We start from the raw sequence: 19,866 nt of genomic DNA on the forward strand, positions 1-19,866 counted from the left end.
ACTTTTTGCTATAAATAAATAAAACTGCAATGGATACTTTTTTTAATGCACATAAATCTTTGACAGATTCTGCATTTTTCTTTTAGTTGGATTCCCAAGGGTAGAGTTTGAGTTAAAAGGTCAAACATTTTAAGGGTCTTGATACATAATGACAAATGACTGAAAGAAGGGCTCTATCAATTTACATTATATAACATGGATCAAGATTTCAGTAGGCAGAGATGGGAAGGAACTGGCTTCCTGACAAAAAGAAAATTTTAAAGGACTATAAATAACTTAATTTGACAGGAGAGGGCAGTTAACACTGGAAATACACTTGAACCCAAAAGATGGAAAACCCTAAATGCTAAGATAAGGAAACTGTATCAGCAATATCAGCAGGTACAGGAAATAAGGTTATAAACTGAAGTGACATGATCAAAACAATCAGAACTATAACCTAGACAAAGATAAATTTGGTAAGAGCAAGTACATATTATAACTTTCATATTGAGAGACAGAAACTTGTCTCATTTATGATTACAACTTCCCAAGACAAAGCTTATAAAGTGGTTAACAATAGGTGTACAATAAAGATTTGGGATAGAATAAATAAATATAAGCGACAGTGTGAACCACTCAGAGAGAAAGTAACACTGACATAGTACAGATGTACAACAGGAGAGATAAAGACAGATTTCAGATATAGATGTCAAGGGACACGGGCTCAGGAATTTACAGTTCTGGCTGCCCTTAGTTTATAAGTAATTTAATAGTAAGCACTACTGTGTATATGTATGGTAGTGTGAGCAACATGCACAAAGGAATGGGGTGTGATTGAGCATGGCAGAGTCATTAAAAGTAGTCTGGTAAGAGAGGAAAAGATAGCAGGGTAGGCAAAGAATGTAAACCAATTTATCCATTAAACAAAAAGCCATAAGTAATATAAAATTAATATACTAAAAAAAAAAATTTCTGGCAGCTGGGCAGGGAATAGATTAGACAGGAAATGAAAAGAGAAAAGATTAGATTCCCTACTCCAAGTGTGGTCTGCAGACCAGGGGCAGCTACAGCATCACCTGGGAATGCCTCAGAAATGTAAAAACTAGGGCACCTGGGTGGCTCAGCTGGCTAAGCATCCGACTCTTGATCTCAGCTCAGGTCTTGATCTCAGGGTCGTGAGTTCAAGCCCCGAGCTGGAGCCTACTTAAAAATAAAAAAATGCAGAAACTTGACCCCGCAACTGAAAATGGAATCTGTATTTTAAGATCCTTGGTAATTTGTATGCATATTAAAATTTGGGAGGCTCTACATCACTTGGCATCAGGGAAATACAAATCAAAACCACAATGAGAGGGCGCCTGGGTGGCTCAGTTGGTTAAGCTGCTGCCTTCGGCTCAGGTCATGGTCCCAGGGTCCTGGGATTGAGCCCCACATCGGGCTCCTTGCCTAGCAGGGAGCCTGCCGCTCCCACTGCTTGTGCTCTATGTTAAATACGTAAATAAAATCTTAAAAAAAAAAAAAAAACACAATGACATACCACCTCACACCAGTCAGAATGGCTAAAATTAACAAGTCAGGAAACGACAGATGTTGACAAGGATGCAGAGAAAGGGGAACCCTCCTACACTGTCGGTGGGAATGAACACTGGTGCAGCCATTCTGGAAAACAGTATGGAGGTTCCTCAAAAAGTTGAAAATAGAGCTACCCTACAACCCAGCAATTGCACTACTGGGTATTTACCCCAAAGATACAAATGTAGTGATCCGAAGGGGCACCTGTACCCCAGTGTTTATAGCAGCAATGTCTACAATAGCCAAACTATGGAAAGAGCCCAGATGTCCATTGACAGATGAATGGATAAAGAAGATGTGAAATGAAATCTATCCATTTGCAATGACATGGATGGAACTAGAGGGTATTATGCTAAGCAAAATAAGTCAATCAGAGAAAGACAATTATCATATGATCCCGCTAATATGTGGAATTTAAGAAATAAAACAGAGGATCATAGGGGAAGAGAGGAAAAAATAAAACAAGACAAAATCAGAGAGGAAGACAAACCATAAGAGACTCTTAATCAGAGGAAACAAACAGGGTTGCTGGAGTGGAGGGGGGTAGAGGGATGGGGTAACTGGGTGATGGACATTAAGGAGGGCACGAGATGTAATGAGCACTGGGTATTATATAAGACTGATGAATCACAGACCTGTACCCCTGAAACCAATAATATATTATATGTTAATTTTTAAAAATAAATAAATAAAATATAAATAGAAGAAAAAAATTGGGGAGGCCCTAGACTAAAGGACAGAGGAGTAGCTGAAGGGTACTACAACTCCCCTAGTAAGGGCTGGAATCAAGGGAACTGAGAGAGAAAAAAGAACATTTACTTGCCCTTAAAAAAACAAACTAACCATAAGCAATAGTTCTCTGCTAATCGCTACAATTTCAATTACTCTTTTAAGAACAGATCACATAGTGTGGGGTGCCTGGGTGGCTCAGTCGGTAAGCGTCTGCCTTTGGCTCAGGTCATGATCCTTGGGTCCTGGGATCAAGCCCCATGTCAGGATCCCTGCTCAGCGGGGAGTATGCTTCTCCCTCTCCTTTGCTCATGCTCACACTCTCTCTCAAATAAATAAATAAAACAGATCACATAATGTACATTTGCTGCAAAGAGAAACCGCTTTCAAAATTTTGAACCTCTAATAAGAAAAAAAAATGTATTGAGCTCAAGAACAAAACAAACAAAAGTTCACAAAAGCAGTTCAAGAGGCAGAGAGATTACACACATTTTAAATAGTTTATCCAAGAACATTAATAATCTATCAATTTCTGAGAAGAAGAAAGACTTGCAACTTTAGTGAGATGGCACTTCCATTTTACAAACTGGGAGAAAATTAGAGAAGTGCATTTGAGGATTTTAAGCTCCAACTATATAATATTTTTCTAAACTCATGAAAATTTCCATTTTTACAAGTGATATGATACAAGTAAAATTAATGTACATAGTTGTCAAATGGTATTTTCCCAAATTTGTTATTTAATAAGCCCTACCAAAATCACAAAGAGACTATCTTTCAGTATTTTGTATTTCTGTGTGCATCAATCTTTAGGTCACTTGAAAATCAATATGATGGACTGAGTACTAAATGACACCAAAGAATTGTTAATTTTGTCAGGTATCATAACCACGTTAGGGTTATATAAGAAAATGTCTAATTTTTTAGGGATGTATACTGAAATATGTAAGGGTGAATAAATTTGCTTCTAATACCTTACAAAAAGAAAGAAACACACAGAAAGGAGATGTGGCAACATCTTGATAACTGCTGAATCTGAATCAGAAGTTGGCAAACCGGAGCCCAACAGCCCATTTTTATACGGCCTAGGCTAAGTGGTTTTCCATGCTTAAAGGATTGTAAAAACAACAAAGAAAAATATGCAACAGAGACCAAATGTTACCACCAAAACTTAGAATGTTTACTAGCAGGCTCTTTATAGAAAAAGTTTACTGACTCCTATTATAGATAATGGGCACGTAAGAATTTATTGCACTATTTTTCTCAACTTTTGTGTACGTTAAGGTATGGAAAATTTTGAGTATCACACTAAAAAATTTTTAAATATCAATCCACAATAGAGAAAGACAAATCTAACAAACCCTGATAATGCTTTAACAGCAACCAAGCAAAAAAAACCACTCCACAGTTTGCTAACATTCAAAATGTACTTTAAACAATGAAAAGTGAGGGGAGCCTGGGTGGCTCAGATGGTTGAGCATCCCACTCTTTATGTCGGCTCAGATCACAGTCTCAGGGTCATAAACAAAATTTACAAATCACTCAACATAAAATTTAATAACTTTTAAAAAATCTTATAATTAGGCAATACTTACTGGAGATCCAAAGTTATGTCCAACTTCATGAGCAAAAGTAATGTGAGAGACTTTGGGGGGTACATGAGACCCATAGTTCTGAACAGTAATAATTCCAGTGTTTAAGGACTTCTTCTTACCATCTGAATACAGCTTACTTTTTTCACATATTCCTCCAGAGCTTCCTAATTCAGAACAAAAGATGGCTAAATTAGCATCTATTTACCCCCAAAGTAACTTTCTAATATATGCTATATTAAATTAAAACATTTTATATATCCCACACATATCAAATACTCAAAAGTTTCTTTTGTCCAAGATTAGGAAGTCATTTCAAATAAGTTTTAATGGTACACATAAAGAAACTCCCAGGACTTCGTACAAGGCCCTTAAGAAAATGTTTTTCATAATCAAAATATTCCCTAATTTTTGTTCCCATTAATTGAGCAAAACAAAAGTTTCTGTTAAATTTGAATATACCCATATTTACACAAAGCCTATACCTTCTCATTTTAAAAAAAAAAAAAAGAAAGAAAGAAAGAAAACATTTAATTTAAATGAAAGTTGAACAAAATATTCTCAAGTAGATTCTGAGAAAGTCACTTCCATAAATAACAGTAGTGATGCACAGGAGTACATGATTCACTATCTTGAGAGGCAATATACATATATTTTTTTAAAAAGAAAATCATTAGTAGTTGCAAGGGGCTGGCAAGGAAGTAGGGGGATAGAGAGAGATTTGTAAAAGGGTACAAATTTCCAGTTATAAAATGAGTAAGGTCTAAGTATCTAATGTATAACATGATGACTATAGTTGATAACACTGTATTGTATAAGATGAAATTTGCAAAGAGAGTAAAACTGAAACATTCTCACCAAAAATAAATAATATGTGAGGTGATAGATGTGTTAACTCATTGGGGGGAATCCTTTCAAAATATACATGAATATCATATCATTATGTTGTACACTTGAGGTATCTTACAATTTTGTCAGTTATACTTCAATAAAGTGGGGGGGGGAGGAGAAGAAAAGAAATACGTCCAGTGGGCAAGAAAAGGGGAGTGGGAGGGAAGGAAGGATAGAAGATGTATGGAAGGGGAAGAAAGCAAATGTGGAAAAATGTTAACCGATTAATCTATCAGGAGTTCACTATACTATTCCTGCAACTTTTCAGCAGGTTTGAAATTTTTTTCAAAATAAGTTCAAAAAGCTGAATTATGATTTTCCAATGTGTCTTGAGAATACTTTCAAATTGTAAAAGAAAACCTATAACACTACTTCTATTATACATATTAAATCACTTTGTAGTTCACCTGTTCCATAATAGTAACTTTCCAAAATAGCCTAATGCCAAAATGAAAGTACTTGTACATCTAAAGGCGGTTAATATAAGAAATTAAAAAAAGAACAATGGGAAAATCAGAAACTGGCTGGCCAACCCATGTCTGTATGTACACTGTACTGAGAAGAACACAGTTCTTTTAATAACTCTGAATACATCTTAGTGAAAATTCTTTAGTTTACATTTACATGTAAAGGGTTTCTCTCTTTGATTTTTTTTATTAAAATACAACCAAATGTTAGGATGTTCTGATAACTGATCAAATTATTTCAAATTAGCTTTCCATATGCAAAATTACAACCAAGTTATTAAGCCATTAAAACATCTAATGTTTATAATCCCTGATAAAGCATATAATAGAAGGCAATGAAAAATAGATTTGCAAGAATGGCATGACACTACAACTGCTACCCATTCATTTTAAACATTAGAAAGTAAATTTAACAGGGACACCTGCGTGGCTCAGTCAGTTAAATGTCTGCCTTTGGCTCAGGTCATGATCCCAGAATCCTAAGACCGAGCCCCACATCAGGCTCTGCACTCAGTGGGCAGTCTGCTTCTCCCTCTGACTCTACCCTCCTCTTGTGCTCTCTCTCACTCTCTCTCATAGTTTTTTTTTTTTCAAAAAAAGGTAAATTTAACACGAATTACCATTATGATTTAGGAAGCTAAAATAATAAGCGCCACAGAAAACTGAAAGACTGAGCTATATGCAGATTTTAACCAGCACAAGATGGAGAACCTTTATGACATTCAGAACTTACTACCTTTTCTACAAAGAAAACTGACAGCAAATGATTTATGAATATTTAATATATTTTCTTAGGCTACTTCTCTTTTGGAGATGAGTCTAAGGATTGTATCACTACTTCTGGAAATTAGAAAAGATACGAATAAGCACTCTGTAATAGTTTTAAACAAATAGTAAATTAATATCCTGCCTTAATGAAGAGCTATCATATGCAAATTGGTCCAATGCAGTACTGTCAAACTTGAATTAAGCATAAAAGACTCCACACTGTAAATCTCTATCAGTTAAAAAAAGAAAAAAATAAATAGCATGTATTAAAAACTCTGATAATATATTTTTCTGTATTTTTAAGGTCTATACAGTTTAAGGGAAGATCAGACATAAATTTGAATGTACTCTTCTGAAAATAGTCTTTGTAATTTTACATCATGTTTAACATCTTAGTAAATGCTTTTGGTTTTAATGTGTTATCACTTACAGAAAAGTTTAGTATTTGTTACAAACTAATAACATATGTTAAAATAACTCAATTATACAGAAAAAATAAGACTATATTTAATTTTATAAGTTATGGTTTAATTTTTTTTTGGCAGTAGTGCACTAATTTTTTTTAATTCCAATATAGTTAACATAAAGTGTTACATTAATTTCAGGTGTACAATATAGTGATTCAACAATTCCATACCTTACCCAATGCTAAGTTATGGTTTAATTTTTTACAAAATAATGCAACTAGTTCTGATGTGCCAGAAACTCAATCAGTGATATTATATATACCTATAGCTAAACCATAGCTCAAGTTCAGTAACTGCTTTATATTATACATTTAAAATTTTACTACATGTAGTCATCATTACAAAATACAAATTGTGAATAATAATGAGAAGGGCAAAATTTTATTATTTTGAGTTAAAAGCTATTACTGATGGATAGATGGCTCAGTAAACAAAGAAGGATAATGACATTTTTTTTATCTACAGTACAGCCTGAGAGCTAAAGTCACAGAATATTACTCCCAAACTTTAAAACAGACCCCCAACCCCAGGCCCCAAATTAGAAAAACTACAGGGTAATATAACATAATACCCTGACAGAGTCCACAAGTACAGTTTTGATGTGAGCAGGCCTAAACACTTAAAACTTAACAGTAGCATACTGATCATGCAATATTAATCTGAGCAGTAATTTTGAATCAGACAATAGTTCCACTCCCCGACAGGTTATCAGGAAATGTCCTAGGGCATTTCTTTGTCTTTCATGTCTGGAGAACAGTATTCACAAGTAATAGGGAGGGACAAGAGATGTTAAACATCCTGCATGGAACAATCCAGACTGCACAAAATGCCAGTATTAACTGTCCTGTTGTAATATTCTAATGATGTAAATCTCCCAGCCTTATAATTAGACTTTTAAACAACATGTTAAGAATTTGATAGGCTGTGGGTTATCTTGAGAACCCTAAGTTGAGCTCTGTATGCCCTTAAATCCTAATATGTAAAATCAAACTAAAATTTCTAAACTAAGAAAAACAGAAGAGACTATTGCTAACAACTGAAATGTCTCAAAAAATGTTTTTCACAAATGCTCAGAAGAATACAAATGGTTCAGGATTAACTACAGAGATGAATTCCAGAGCTAGCCTTACTCAGTGGCCTGCCCAAACTGAGACTATGTTCATTAGGATAACATTAAGAAGGATAATATATGAACAGAATGCACATTAATATATTAAAAAAAAAATGACCCCTCTCAAAAGGCATGTTGGAAGGGTGCCACAAATGAAGTAAAATAAAAAGATTATCTAATATAAGGAATTTACTTAGTTAAGGAATCAATGCTCCAGTCTCTAAATTAAATGATAAGAGGCTACCTGCTTAACACAGAACTGTGCTCATACAAAGAAAAGTTTAAAGAAATCTTGCCAGATTCATAATCAACACTGACTTTGTTTGGAAGACCAGATTCCCTTTTTTTTTTACTCCCTTCTAATCCCTGTGTAATTTCAAATGGGAGCGTCCAAGCCAGCCCAGTTCACTAGTTGTTTCCACTAATTATGGAGTTGGGCAGGAGGTGCTGTTTTTTCCTGATTAAAGAAACCCAAGGCAGTACCCAACTACAGTATGATATTAAATAAGAATAAAAAGTAGTGTAAGAAGACTTAAAAACAAGAAACCTACTATTCAAATGTTTCAACTTTTACTGCTTTTCCCAGCTTAACTGAGTCAGTGAAGACTATAGCTAATAATTTGAGTAATATTCTGTGAAAATTAACATCACAACAAAACCCTCCACACCACCATCTATTTGTAGTAAAATATCTGTAGAATTAAGTGAAACTAAGCTAAATAATACAACAAAATCAAAATTAATTAGGCCAAATAAAAATGAAAAAACTAAGAAACAGTAACAGATCACAAGCTGAACAGATCAGCTATGAAATGGTACTTTTTAATAAACAGATAACCACAAAAATTACTAAGATCTGTAGACAGGAACGTGCAGTCTCAAAAAGGACAAAGAGAAGAAATTACAATGAAAAATAAACACACTGAAGCAAAATGACTTACCTAAATTTAGCGAGAACAGACAAGAACCCAGTCTCCTAGCTCCCAAACCAGTGCTCTTCCCATTATGCCATGACAATTACCCAAAATGATGTCTAAATATTAAAGAGTAGAACTCTTTTATAACTTCTCTTTCAAAAAAATGGATTCCAACAATACAAAACCTCTATTAAAATGCAGGAAACATTTCAACTTCTTATCAGAAACATCTTAGAGAAAGCTAGAATATTATAGTATATAATACTTAGTAGAATAACTACCAAATGCACTGAACCTAGAGTCAAAAGGTCTAGACTCTGGGTTCTGTGTGATTCTGGGTCAGTCACAAAGTCTCTAAGTCCAAGTTTCCTCATCTGCGGAATGGAGGTAATAATACCTACACCTCAGAAGGGTACTGAAATAATCAATAAAACCAATTATAGATTTTTCCCTATAAAAAAATACAATGTTGGGTGCCTGGGTGGCTCAGTTGGTTAAGCGTTTGCCTTAGGCTCAGGTCATGATCTCAGGGTCCTGGGATCGAGCCCCACGCTCAGCTCAAGCTCCCTCTCTCTTTGCCCTTTACCCCGCTTGTGCACTCTCTCTCAAATAAATAAATAAAAATCTTTTTAAAAAACACAATGTGAGTCAAATATAAAACTCAGTTCAGGTAGTCAAAGGGTAAAGGGAAGAGGAGAAAACCATCAATGTCATGTTAAGGCAGGTACACTATACTAGAAAAAGCTGGCTCAAAAGAACAAAGATCAGGGCGCCTGGGTGGCTCAGTTGGTTAAGCATCTACCTTCGGCTCAGGTCATGATCCCAGGGTCCTGGGATGGAGCCCCACATCGGGTTCCTTGATCAGTGAGGAGTCTGCTTCTACCCTGCTCCCCACCTCCCTGCTTGTGCTCTCTGCTCTTTCTTGGGCTTTCTCTCTCAAATAAAATATTGGGAGAAAAAAAAAAAAAGAACAAAGATCCCTTCTCTTTTCCACTCTGGTCCCCATTCTTCTGTCTCTCCCTAGCCCCTTCCCAACAGCTCTTAGAAAAAGGCTTCTAAGAACTGGAGTTGGGGGTTTAACATAGAATAAAGGAAGAGGGTATCAGATGAAGGACCTATGACAAAAATACAAGTTATATGTCCCATTTTCAGTCAAGAACTTTGCCCACTGCTGTTCAGTAAAATAAGCAGCACCACAAATGGTGGTCCAAATATCAAAATAACTAGATATAAAGGCTAATTGTCCTCCAAACCCATTACCCTAATTTAATCATGAGAAAAACATCAAAGAGACTGCAACAGAGGGGCATCCCACAAGATACTTGACCAGTACTCCTCAAAATTGTCAAGAATCATCAAAAGCAAAATAAGCCCAAGAAACTATAATAGTCAAGAAAAGATTAAAGAGACATGGTAACTAAATGTAATGTGGTATCTTGGATGAGATCCTAGAACAAAAAAGAGACCTTAGGTATAAACTAAAAAATCTGAATCAACTACGAATATCAGTCAACAATAAGGAAACTATAGGTTTGTTAATTGTAACAAATGTACCATACTAATACAAACTGTTAATGATATGTATGGGTGGGGTGTACATGAATTCTCCATACTATTTGCTCAATTTTTCTGTGAATCTAAAACTATCCTAAAAATACAGTCTATTTTTGGGCGCCTGGGTGGCTCAGATGGTTAAGTGTCTGCCTTCCGCTCAGGTCATGATCCCAGGGTGCTGGGATCGAGTCCCGCATCAGGCTCCCTGCTCCTTGGGAGCCTGCTTCTCCCTCTGCTTCTCTCCCCGCCCCCCCGTCTCTCATGAATAAATAAATAAAATCTTAAAAAAAAAATACAGTCTATTTTTGCATCTATAGATATGAGGCTATCTGAAGATTTTAAAAAACTGACCAAGCTCCTTCAGGAGCATTACATTCCTAATGAACAAAAGTCTGAAGCTGAAAATGTAAAACAGTTTCTGGTTTGAAATCATCCAATCACTTGCCCAGAAGCCATTCTATGAGTAAGTTTCCTTAGAGACAAAAATATGAATATGGTAGTTCTCAAACTTGAATGTGAATCAGAATCACCTGGAAGCCTTGTTCAAACAAAGACTGCTGCACTTTACACCTAGAGTTTCTGATTCAGTAGACTTGGGTGGGGTCCAAAAATTTGCATTTCTAACAAGTTCCCAGGTGATGCTGATGCTGATGCTGTTACAGTTAAGGAAGACACTTTGAAAATATAGTAATTTAGTATACTAATGGTAATTTACAACAAACAATCAAATGAATCCTTGAATTTTCACAGTACTTACTAATGAATAAGTAGAAGAAACCATAAACTTTATAATAAATCATCCAACTTATTCAAGAAGGGGAAAAGAAATTTCAAATATACAAGTTATAAAACGTAAAATTATCATAGGAAAGAGTGAGATTATACAATCTGCTGACAATGCAAGTAACACAAAACCAGGACAGATCAACCTAAGAGACAAATATAAATCTCCAAAAATACTGTACTATGATATATAGTTCATGACATAAATCTGCACCTTAATGACATCATGAAAATGTGGAAGAAAAACAAAAGAAGCTTTGAAAATTGTGAAAGTAATATTCATTGCTGGCTTTAAAAATAAAGCAAGAAATATAAAAGCTAAAATATACTACTACTTAAAATGTTAAAATATACATCACAGATCAAACAATAAACTAATTAAAGAACAGGAATAGAAAAGCTTCCCTTACCCTGCATAAAGCATTCTATCTTTTAAAAAGATAGAAATGATACATCAGAAGAGATATTACCATATATAGCTCAAAAGATAACAGACTACTGATCAAACTCTTTATGGCAAAATTTATATTCCTAGGATTGTTTCTACCCAATCTTTCAATTAATAAATTTGTGTTTCTCTAAACTAGGTTCCTGAACTTATTAGACTGTAAGTTACAGTCCCCCTACCCCCACTGTAATGGGAAGGGGATTATCCTATCCCAGCTTTGTTAGTGACAGCAGTTTCCATGGTTAAGGAGAGACCCCAGCAGAGTTTGGGCCCAGGTGGTGAGGGTAGTGGAGCTGAGGGTACTGGGGCTGAGGGTACTGAGGCCTCCTGCTTACATCTCTTTTCAGGCAACACTTACCTTTTGTTAAAATAAAGGCTATAAATAAAATAATAATAAGGGCAGTCTTTCTTTTCTACCTACTGCTTCTGACTGGGGTTTCTCTGCTATCTCATTGCAGAACAGAAGCAAGAACATAGTTTTCCCCTTTTAATTCTAAGGACCTCTTTCCCAGAAAAGTTTTTTTTTAATTAATAATATTAACTTCTATGAAAAAATTAGTATTTCATTTTTGTTTTCAGAAATAAGCACCACTTTTTCCTCATGAAATTATTTCAGCCACTGAATATACCAAATGTCAGGCTATCTCCCTGTTAGTACTCATTTCAAAATAAAAAGCTAGTCCATCTATTTTTCTACTTACATTATGCTTATGACTCTTGCCTAACTCAAGCTCTTTAAATTAAGATATTGTACAGGCATCAGTTTCTACTATACTTTTATAAAATTTAATGTGCCCTGAAAATTGCTTGTTTGAAGTATTAAGCCAAGACATGGATAAACTACCTGAAGGTGCTCCAACCCAAGCCAGACCAAGAACACCATCATCAAAATCTCGGTCTGTGAAGACATAGGCCAAACAGTAGTCATCATGATTCTGCTCAGAATTCAATTCCAGAAACTTCTCCACACCAATATTTGGGAAACGGAAGGGATTTGTAGAGTCCTTTTCATCAGCAGTTGTGTTGATCTAAAATCCAAGACAACTATTTAAATAGGCAATTAATGTTAGCAGAGCCTATGTGTAAAGTCTTTGCTCACCTTCTTCTACATCCGCCTGGACAATACGCTTGGAACCCAAGGGAAATCAGGCCTGAATTAAGGTTTCTACAATTGTTCCCACAGCCCCCATCCCTGAGCTGATCATAGAAGCCAAAAAGAAAAAAAAAAGAAAAAAAGGAAAAAAGAAAGGCTGAGTAGGAGAATTAAAATTGAGTATGTTAAAAATTTCTGGGCAAGTATCGACCAAATTTCTAAACAATGAACACTTGGGATGGAAAAACAAGTTCTGCTTTCAAAATTTCCAATAAAGGAAGTACAGTTTCTCAAATTTAATCTTGTGAGCAAGTCTCTTTCAGTACTAATCTCCTGCACATGGTGGAAAGTATAAGGATATAAACCCCTAAATTTTAGCTAATTACTAGAACATAAAATTGTTATCAAACCCAAGACCATCAATTCAACAGCCAAATCATTTCCTCGGTTCTGCTTGCCTAAAATCATACGAGTCAAGCCCAACAAAATGCAAGTTCAATTTTTTTCCCCGAATGTGGGCAAGAATTTTTTTTTACTCCCCATTCTCTTCTCTTACTGTATCAAGCTCAGTTCCTCCAGAATGCTTCTTTTGATACTTAGCTACTGTACTCCTAGTGCAGGTTCCTCCTTCACCATCTGAAGAATAATCAGTTCTACTGAACTACTTCTACTTGTTCTACTAAACAAAAACTTCATTTATTAGCCTCTGCCTCCTTTCAGAGACCCCTGCCTGTCCTCTGAAGTTCTAGAACAATTTGGCTTTCCCCAAGTCAGAAAATTACATATACAACTGTTGATACAGAATAAAAAGGGATATGCATGAAAGTAAACATTTTTTAGAAGGCAGTCCTCAGTCTATTGAAAATGTTAGTAGTAAAGGGAGGATATAACGTTGATAAAATGAGAACTGCAGGTCTTTCTAGGTTCCACACTCTTCAGTAAAACCAAGAGGCTCAGAAGCAGGATCACAAAAACACTACTGCGGGCAACTGCTTAAGGACAGATTTATGGTTTCTCTATTAACAACTAAAAACAATCAGTAATGGTCATCTAACAAAAAAAAATCCAAAAGCAATCACGCTATATATTATAAATAGCCCATGCTTAGAGACATGCTATAGATGGCTTTTTCCCACTAAATAGTGAAATGAAATTCCCTCAGATTTTTATAATATTGGCTCCAAAAAAAATTGCATCTAAGTTGTAGTTAACTATATTAAAAATGAGATAATATTTAAATGTTTATTGATATAAATTTCAAATTAATGGGTCAGAAGGAATCTTCAGATGAGATTTAGTTAAAAGCTTGAAAACAACCAAATGCCACACTATCCATTCATATACATGCATTTCTTCATAATGCAAATCATTGTACTAAAAAAAAAAAAGTGCTTCACTATAATTTGTTCTGGTATTCCTTACTTTTCACTAGTTTGCATTTTATTGCTTTGCCTACTAAACAATAATTATTATCACTTTTACTTGCTCATTTAAGGACTTAAGTTACTCTCAAAATACAGGAAAGCAACTGATTATGAACAATTCTTATACTGTTTATCTACAAACCACATTTCACCTTAAAGTCCAATTTAACATTTAATCATATTACTAAGGACCATTTTTAACTATGCTATTAAATATATAACATGCATGAACAAAAACTATAAATTAGTCAATCATATTTTAAGAAAATTAGAAGCACAAATATAAAGAAATCTTATGGCAAATACTTTTGTAAAATGATTTTTTTTTTAAACTCAAGCTATTTATCTAGCTTATCAATTCAGATTCTTAAAAGCCTATACACATAGAAAGAATTCATATTTGGAAAATTTATGAAACCCAATTTTGTTAGTAATTTAATATCTACTTATTTAAATTTATAACACTAAAATTAATCATCAGTGAACCTGTGGCTCTAGGTGAGCATTTCTCAAAATGTGTTTTACAGTTCTTTGGACTCTCAGCTGACATTAATACAGAAAAGGTTCCATGGTCAAATGACTTTTGAAAATTATGAGTTTCTCTCCTGAAGGACTTATCGAAATTTGAGATATGTTAGTGTGTACTATGAATTTACAAGAAGAGAGCATAGTAGTGTTTTTCCAACTTCCAATTTTATTTAACCATTCTATCTATCCTTCCCTCCTCTAGAGCACCAAATGGGACACACTCTGAAAAATACTGCACAAGGCAAATCTTTAAAAACTGGGAAATGATAGGGCGCCAGGGTGGCTTAGTTGGTTAAGTGACTGCCTTCAATTCAGGTCATAATCCCAGAGTCCTGGAATCGTGTCCCGCATCGGGCTCCCTGCTTAGTGGGGAGTCTGCTTCTCCCTCTGACCCTCCCCCAGCTTGTGCTCTCTCTCTCTCAAATAAATAAAATCTTAAAAAAAAAAAAAAAAAAAACCTGGGAAATGATAAGGGGGTGCAGAATGTCAAGTACTCTATCTGTAGTTTTTGAGAGACTAGGGCTTTCTAACTGGCATATTAATCAGATAGAATACAGAATGACAGTACCTCTTTTGCAGTCCAGATTAAAGTCCTATAGATTTCATTTTTACATGATAAACCTAGTATCCCTGTGTGTGTCTCTGTGTGCGTCTGCACATGTTGTGTAAAAGCCAAGAATAAAGATAAACTGGATCAGCAAAACAATCTAAACTATTAAGGCATAAAAATGAAGTAAAAAGCATTTTTCTTTTTATAAACAAGGTCCTTGTTTCTCTTTCATAATGTTCTGAACTATTGAAATTCCTTACTCTTATTCGTTTCACCATGAAACTGATGTTACGGATTCCGGAGAAGTCTGTAGTCTGGTAAATCGTATCAATTGCTTTAACGTGACTGGATATCTATAGATTTAAAAAAAAGAATAACATTTTAGAGGCAATATTAAAATGTGAATAAAGCTGTGAATTTCTATTTTCCGAATCAAGAATGTTCCACCACACTCAAATTTTAAAATGTCTACATTATATAGTGGATGAAAAGATGAAATAGATTAGTGAGGTGGGGCTAAGAGGGAAGATTCTGTGGCTTTTCCAGACCCTTCTCCAGCCAGAAACAAACATCACTCTTGCTTCAATCACATAAAACTTTGTTTCCTCAATCAATCCTGCAAGGTCAGACCTCCGTGCCTTTTCACATGCTATTTCCTTATGAGTATCTTTATCCATCAGATTCAGTTCAAACATCTCCTGTAAGAACTTCCCTGATAGGGGTGCCTGGGTGGCTCAGTGGGTTAAGCGTCTGACTCTTGATTTCAGCTCAGGTCGTAATCTCGGGGTCATGGGATCGGGCCCCCACATCAGGCTCTGCACTGGGCATGGAGCCTGCTTGGGATTCGCTCTCTCCCTCTGCCCACTCCCGTGCCCCACTCCCACTCTCTCGTGCTCTCTCCCTCCAAAAAAAAAAACTTCCCTGATAATGTCAGGACACTCAGTCATCCTCTGACTTCAGGCTTTCTATTGCTGCACTAGTACACACAATCTTTAAAAGTTTTGTTGACCACTTATTATATACTAGGCACTGTTTTAGGTGCTGGGGACACAATGGTGAAAAACAGAAAAGGTCCCTATAAATTTACAAAGATATTCTAGAGGGTGACAGGAGAGAGGAAGTAATGCAAATATAAATAAGATACATTAAGATTTGCTAAATTCTAGGGCACCTGGGTGGCTCAGTTGGTTAAGCGTCTGCCTTCAGCTCAGGTCATGCTCCCAGGGTCCTGGGACTGAGTCCCACATCAGGCTCCCCTTCTCTGCGGGGAGCCTGTTTCTCCCTCTCCCTCTGCCTGCCACTCCCCCTGTTTGTGCTCTCTCTCTCTCCCTCTCTGTCAAATAAATAAATAAAATCTTTAAAAAAAAAGATTTGCTAAATTCTAGGAGAAAATTAAACATGGTGACAGAACATAAAGGGATTCTCTATTTACCTAGCTGACTCCCAACTAAATTCTCTGGCTTCTAAACCACTTTCCCATCTTCATTTATAAAAAGCATTCTTGCTATAGTTTATGTAAAAACATGTATATATTCTTTTAAAATTATTTTCAAAGAAATTACATAAACTTAAGATAGTCAAATAGAAGTATTAACAATAATTTCAAAAGTAGCCCAGGCTGCCAAACTGATAAAGTTCTAACAGTGCTGACAAGGTCCATTATAAATTCATGCTATTGAACCTCAGCTTGGCTTGGTAATCCCTTATCCAATTCTGTTTCTACTCCATTCCCAACGGTGGTAGTTCAAACATTCCTCCACAGATGATTATACTTCATACTTTACTGAGACTTCATCTTTACTTCCCTCCCTCTTTACCTTCAAATTTTTCTATATTCATCCATTTCTATCTTCCTCAAAGGGTAATTCTTCCTTAAAAGGAAGCTTTTCTTTATTCGCATCCCAATCCTTACTAAAACGTCAAGAACACTGTTCCCTATCAATTTTTCTCTCATATCTTACATTGCTTTTCTATTGGATTATTTTCCTCTTCCTACCAACTTACTCATCTATTCTCTGTCCTCCTTCCACCCCCATATTACTTCTAAGTCACCATATTTGTTTCTATTTTTCACATTTCTTAAAACCCTCACTGCTTTGGCCAACCCATTTATTACTGTTTGCAACGTTTTCACCCTCACAACTCTATCAGCTTAAAACTCATCAATAATCTTCTAGTAAATAAAAACCAGCTACCTTTTGTAGTCATTTTTTTTTTCAGTATTATTGAGGTGTAATTGACAAATAAAACTGTAAGGTGTTTAAAGTGTACATCTTGATTTGATTTGATATAATCTTGATTTGATTTGATATACACGTGAAAGGACTCCCCCCCGCCCCCCCCCCCAGCATCTAGCAAATTAACACACTGTAGTCATTCTCTTTGATCTTTCTGCAATATGACACCGTTAGCCATGCATTTGGTTTTGAAACTTGTTTCTTCCTTGGCTAATTCCATTTAATCTCCTACCTGTTTTACTATTATGTTTTACCCCATAGCTTCTCTTCCTCATCCTATTCACTATATACAGATATTATCCCCCCAGTTTCTTCCCTTTTAATTTCATTCTCTCCCATTACTTCAACTCCATCTTTTGTATCCTTAAATTCTATGCAGAAAGCTTAAGGTTGGGCTAACTTCTCCCAAGCTCCAGATCTACATTTTCAATATCCTAAGGAATGACCACTTGGCTCTTAAACACATCTAAAATTAAGCTCATCACCACCATCAAAATGAGTTCACCATTTATACTAGTGGGACCTACATTCTCTTAGTCTCAAATCAAATTTGGAGTCAAAATGCATTATCAAATTCTCACTGGGAATCTTCAACAGAAAGGACATTTTGAAGAGTCTCTCCAAAAACTTTTTACTTTAATAAGGGTGAGAAGACAAAAAACGCAAATAGCACAACTCTGAAAGTGCTGAGTACAAAACAAAAATAAAAACAAAAAACAAGCACTAAGTACAATGGGAATACAGAATAGAAATTAAATACTTCTCGTTAGAAGGATTCCTCTATTCTTCCCTCCTTTAGGACCACAGCTGAAAATTTCACCCTGTTTTCAAAGCTAAGCTCCAGTGTCATCATCTTCACGAAATCATTTTCTTACACCTGTTTTGGAGGATTCTAAAATATCCTAACTGGTCTTTTAGTCTGTGTACTTATCCTACATATTTTATAATTATTGAAAATATGTATTTTTTTTCCAAAAAAGGGATATGCCTTAACTTTAATTCTTAGAGGAAAATAGAGGTGTAATGAAACAGTATGAGAACTCCTAAAATAGTAGCAAAATTATAAATACCTGGGCAATCACAGCTTCTCGTGTTCCATAATATTTAAAGAACAGATGATCAGTCTGAATATAAAGCTGACAAGTATTTCTTTCAGCTGAAGTTGTACGTTTTTTCCTCAGGTGTTCTGGACCATTAACAGCATGTTCTTCTTGAGGTGTCTATATGTCAAAAAAAAAGTCATTTCTGATAATTAGTATGCTTCACTATTATTATAAATTTACATAGCTAAGAACACATTATGTAGAATTTCATATTCTATTTTATTATGGAACACCACAGGTATTCCCCCACACCGTTAAAAATTCTTCATAAACCTCGCTTTGAGCCTCATAACATTCCACTGTATAGGTGATCTGTAATTTATTCAAGCAATTCTTCCACTTTTAAACATTTTCAAAACCTACCTTTTAATATGTAATCATTTAAATATAAAGCAAGTCTTATAGTTGTTTATAATACTTTGATATCGTCTTCTATCTCCCTCTAATACCCAATCTATTACCCAGTCCTGTCAAATTGATCCCTTAAATACCTAGGGAATATGCCCATTATCTAGGGCGCCCGCACATCACCCCAAGCTACCATCACTTACTACCTAGAATACTGCAATAATAGCAATATAATCCATCCATATCCACTACTGGCCTTCACTCTATTCTCCATACTGCATGCAATCTTTTCAAAATGCAAATTTGCAAATATAACCCACCTGTACAATAGATTTCAAGGCTTCCTCCTGCACTAAGGATAAAGTCCTAAATCCTTTACATGTGCCACCAAATTAGCATTGCAGTCTCTGCTTACCTGCCCAGTTTCTTCTCATTCTATATTATTTCAAAGAGAGAGACTATCTACCACAGAACTCAACTCTTGCTCTCTGTGCTACAGTTAAACAGGCCTTCTTTCCAATCCTCCACCATCGTCTGTCTCCTGACGGTCTCTGCACACACTACCATTGTCTCTCCTGACCTAGCTAACTTCTCCCTTCAAACTTAGCAAAGGTCAATTTATCCATCATACCACCTCACGGAACCATATTCCCATGTCCCTTACATAGTGCGACTTTAGTTTATTATGTGGTGATTGGTTTAATTTCTGTCCCCAGCCCACCATCATTACTTCAACCACTAGAATATGAGCTCCAGAAAGAAGAAACTACCTCTGTGTTTGCTTCTCGATATACTGCTATCACCTAACACAGACTTGGCAGGTAAACAGTAGATATTCAGTATGTATTTGTTTTGTTTTGTTTTTTAAGATTTTTTTAATTTATTTACTCATGAGAGACAGAGAGAGAGAGAGGCAGAGGGAGAAGCAGGCTCCCAAGGAGCAGGGAGCCCGATGCGGGACTCGATCCCAGGACCCTGGGATCATGACCTGAGTAGAAGGCAGACGCCCAACCATCTAAGCCACCCAGGCGCCCAGTAGTATGTATTTGTTTAAAGAATCAGCACTGCTACTGAACCCAAGCACTTAAACATTTGCTGACATCTAAGAGCTCCATTTTAAGTGAATTTTGATGACATAGTAACAGAGAATTCAAATTAAATTAGATTTTAAGCCACAATTCCAAATTTACACTCACATTTTATACTTTCCTTCTCCCTTGACAACTCCATGTTTGTTCTCTCAATTACTGCCTTCATTTTACCTTTACTTATTTTCACTGAGTACAGCATTCTAGGATGGCA

General features: G+C 35.6%; 1 protein-coding gene across 4 annotated transcripts in view; it reads right to left on the reverse strand.

Annotated features, from left to right (window-relative positions):
- The window catches only part of ADAM10 (ADAM metallopeptidase domain 10), a 134,618-nt gene that overhangs the window by 28,033 nt on the left and 86,719 nt on the right, over nucleotides 1-19,866 (reverse strand). For all 4 annotated transcript variants that reach the window (XM_027570122.2, XM_027570125.2, XM_027570126.2 and 1 more), the window contains 4 exons: nucleotides 18,184-18,333; nucleotides 15,137-15,229; nucleotides 12,126-12,309; nucleotides 3,879-4,042 (listed from right to left, as the gene is read on the reverse strand). In XM_027570122.2, the coding sequence (XP_027425923.1) occupies nucleotides 3,879-4,042; nucleotides 12,126-12,309; nucleotides 15,137-15,229; nucleotides 18,184-18,333 (591 nt within the window). The remainder of the gene's footprint in view (nucleotides 1-3,878; nucleotides 4,043-12,125; nucleotides 12,310-15,136; nucleotides 15,230-18,183; nucleotides 18,334-19,866) is intronic.

This window comes from Zalophus californianus, chromosome 6 (assembly GCF_009762305.2).
Source record: "Zalophus californianus isolate mZalCal1 chromosome 6, mZalCal1.pri.v2, whole genome shotgun sequence".
Taxonomy (NCBI): domain Eukaryota; kingdom Metazoa; phylum Chordata; class Mammalia; order Carnivora; family Otariidae; genus Zalophus; species Zalophus californianus.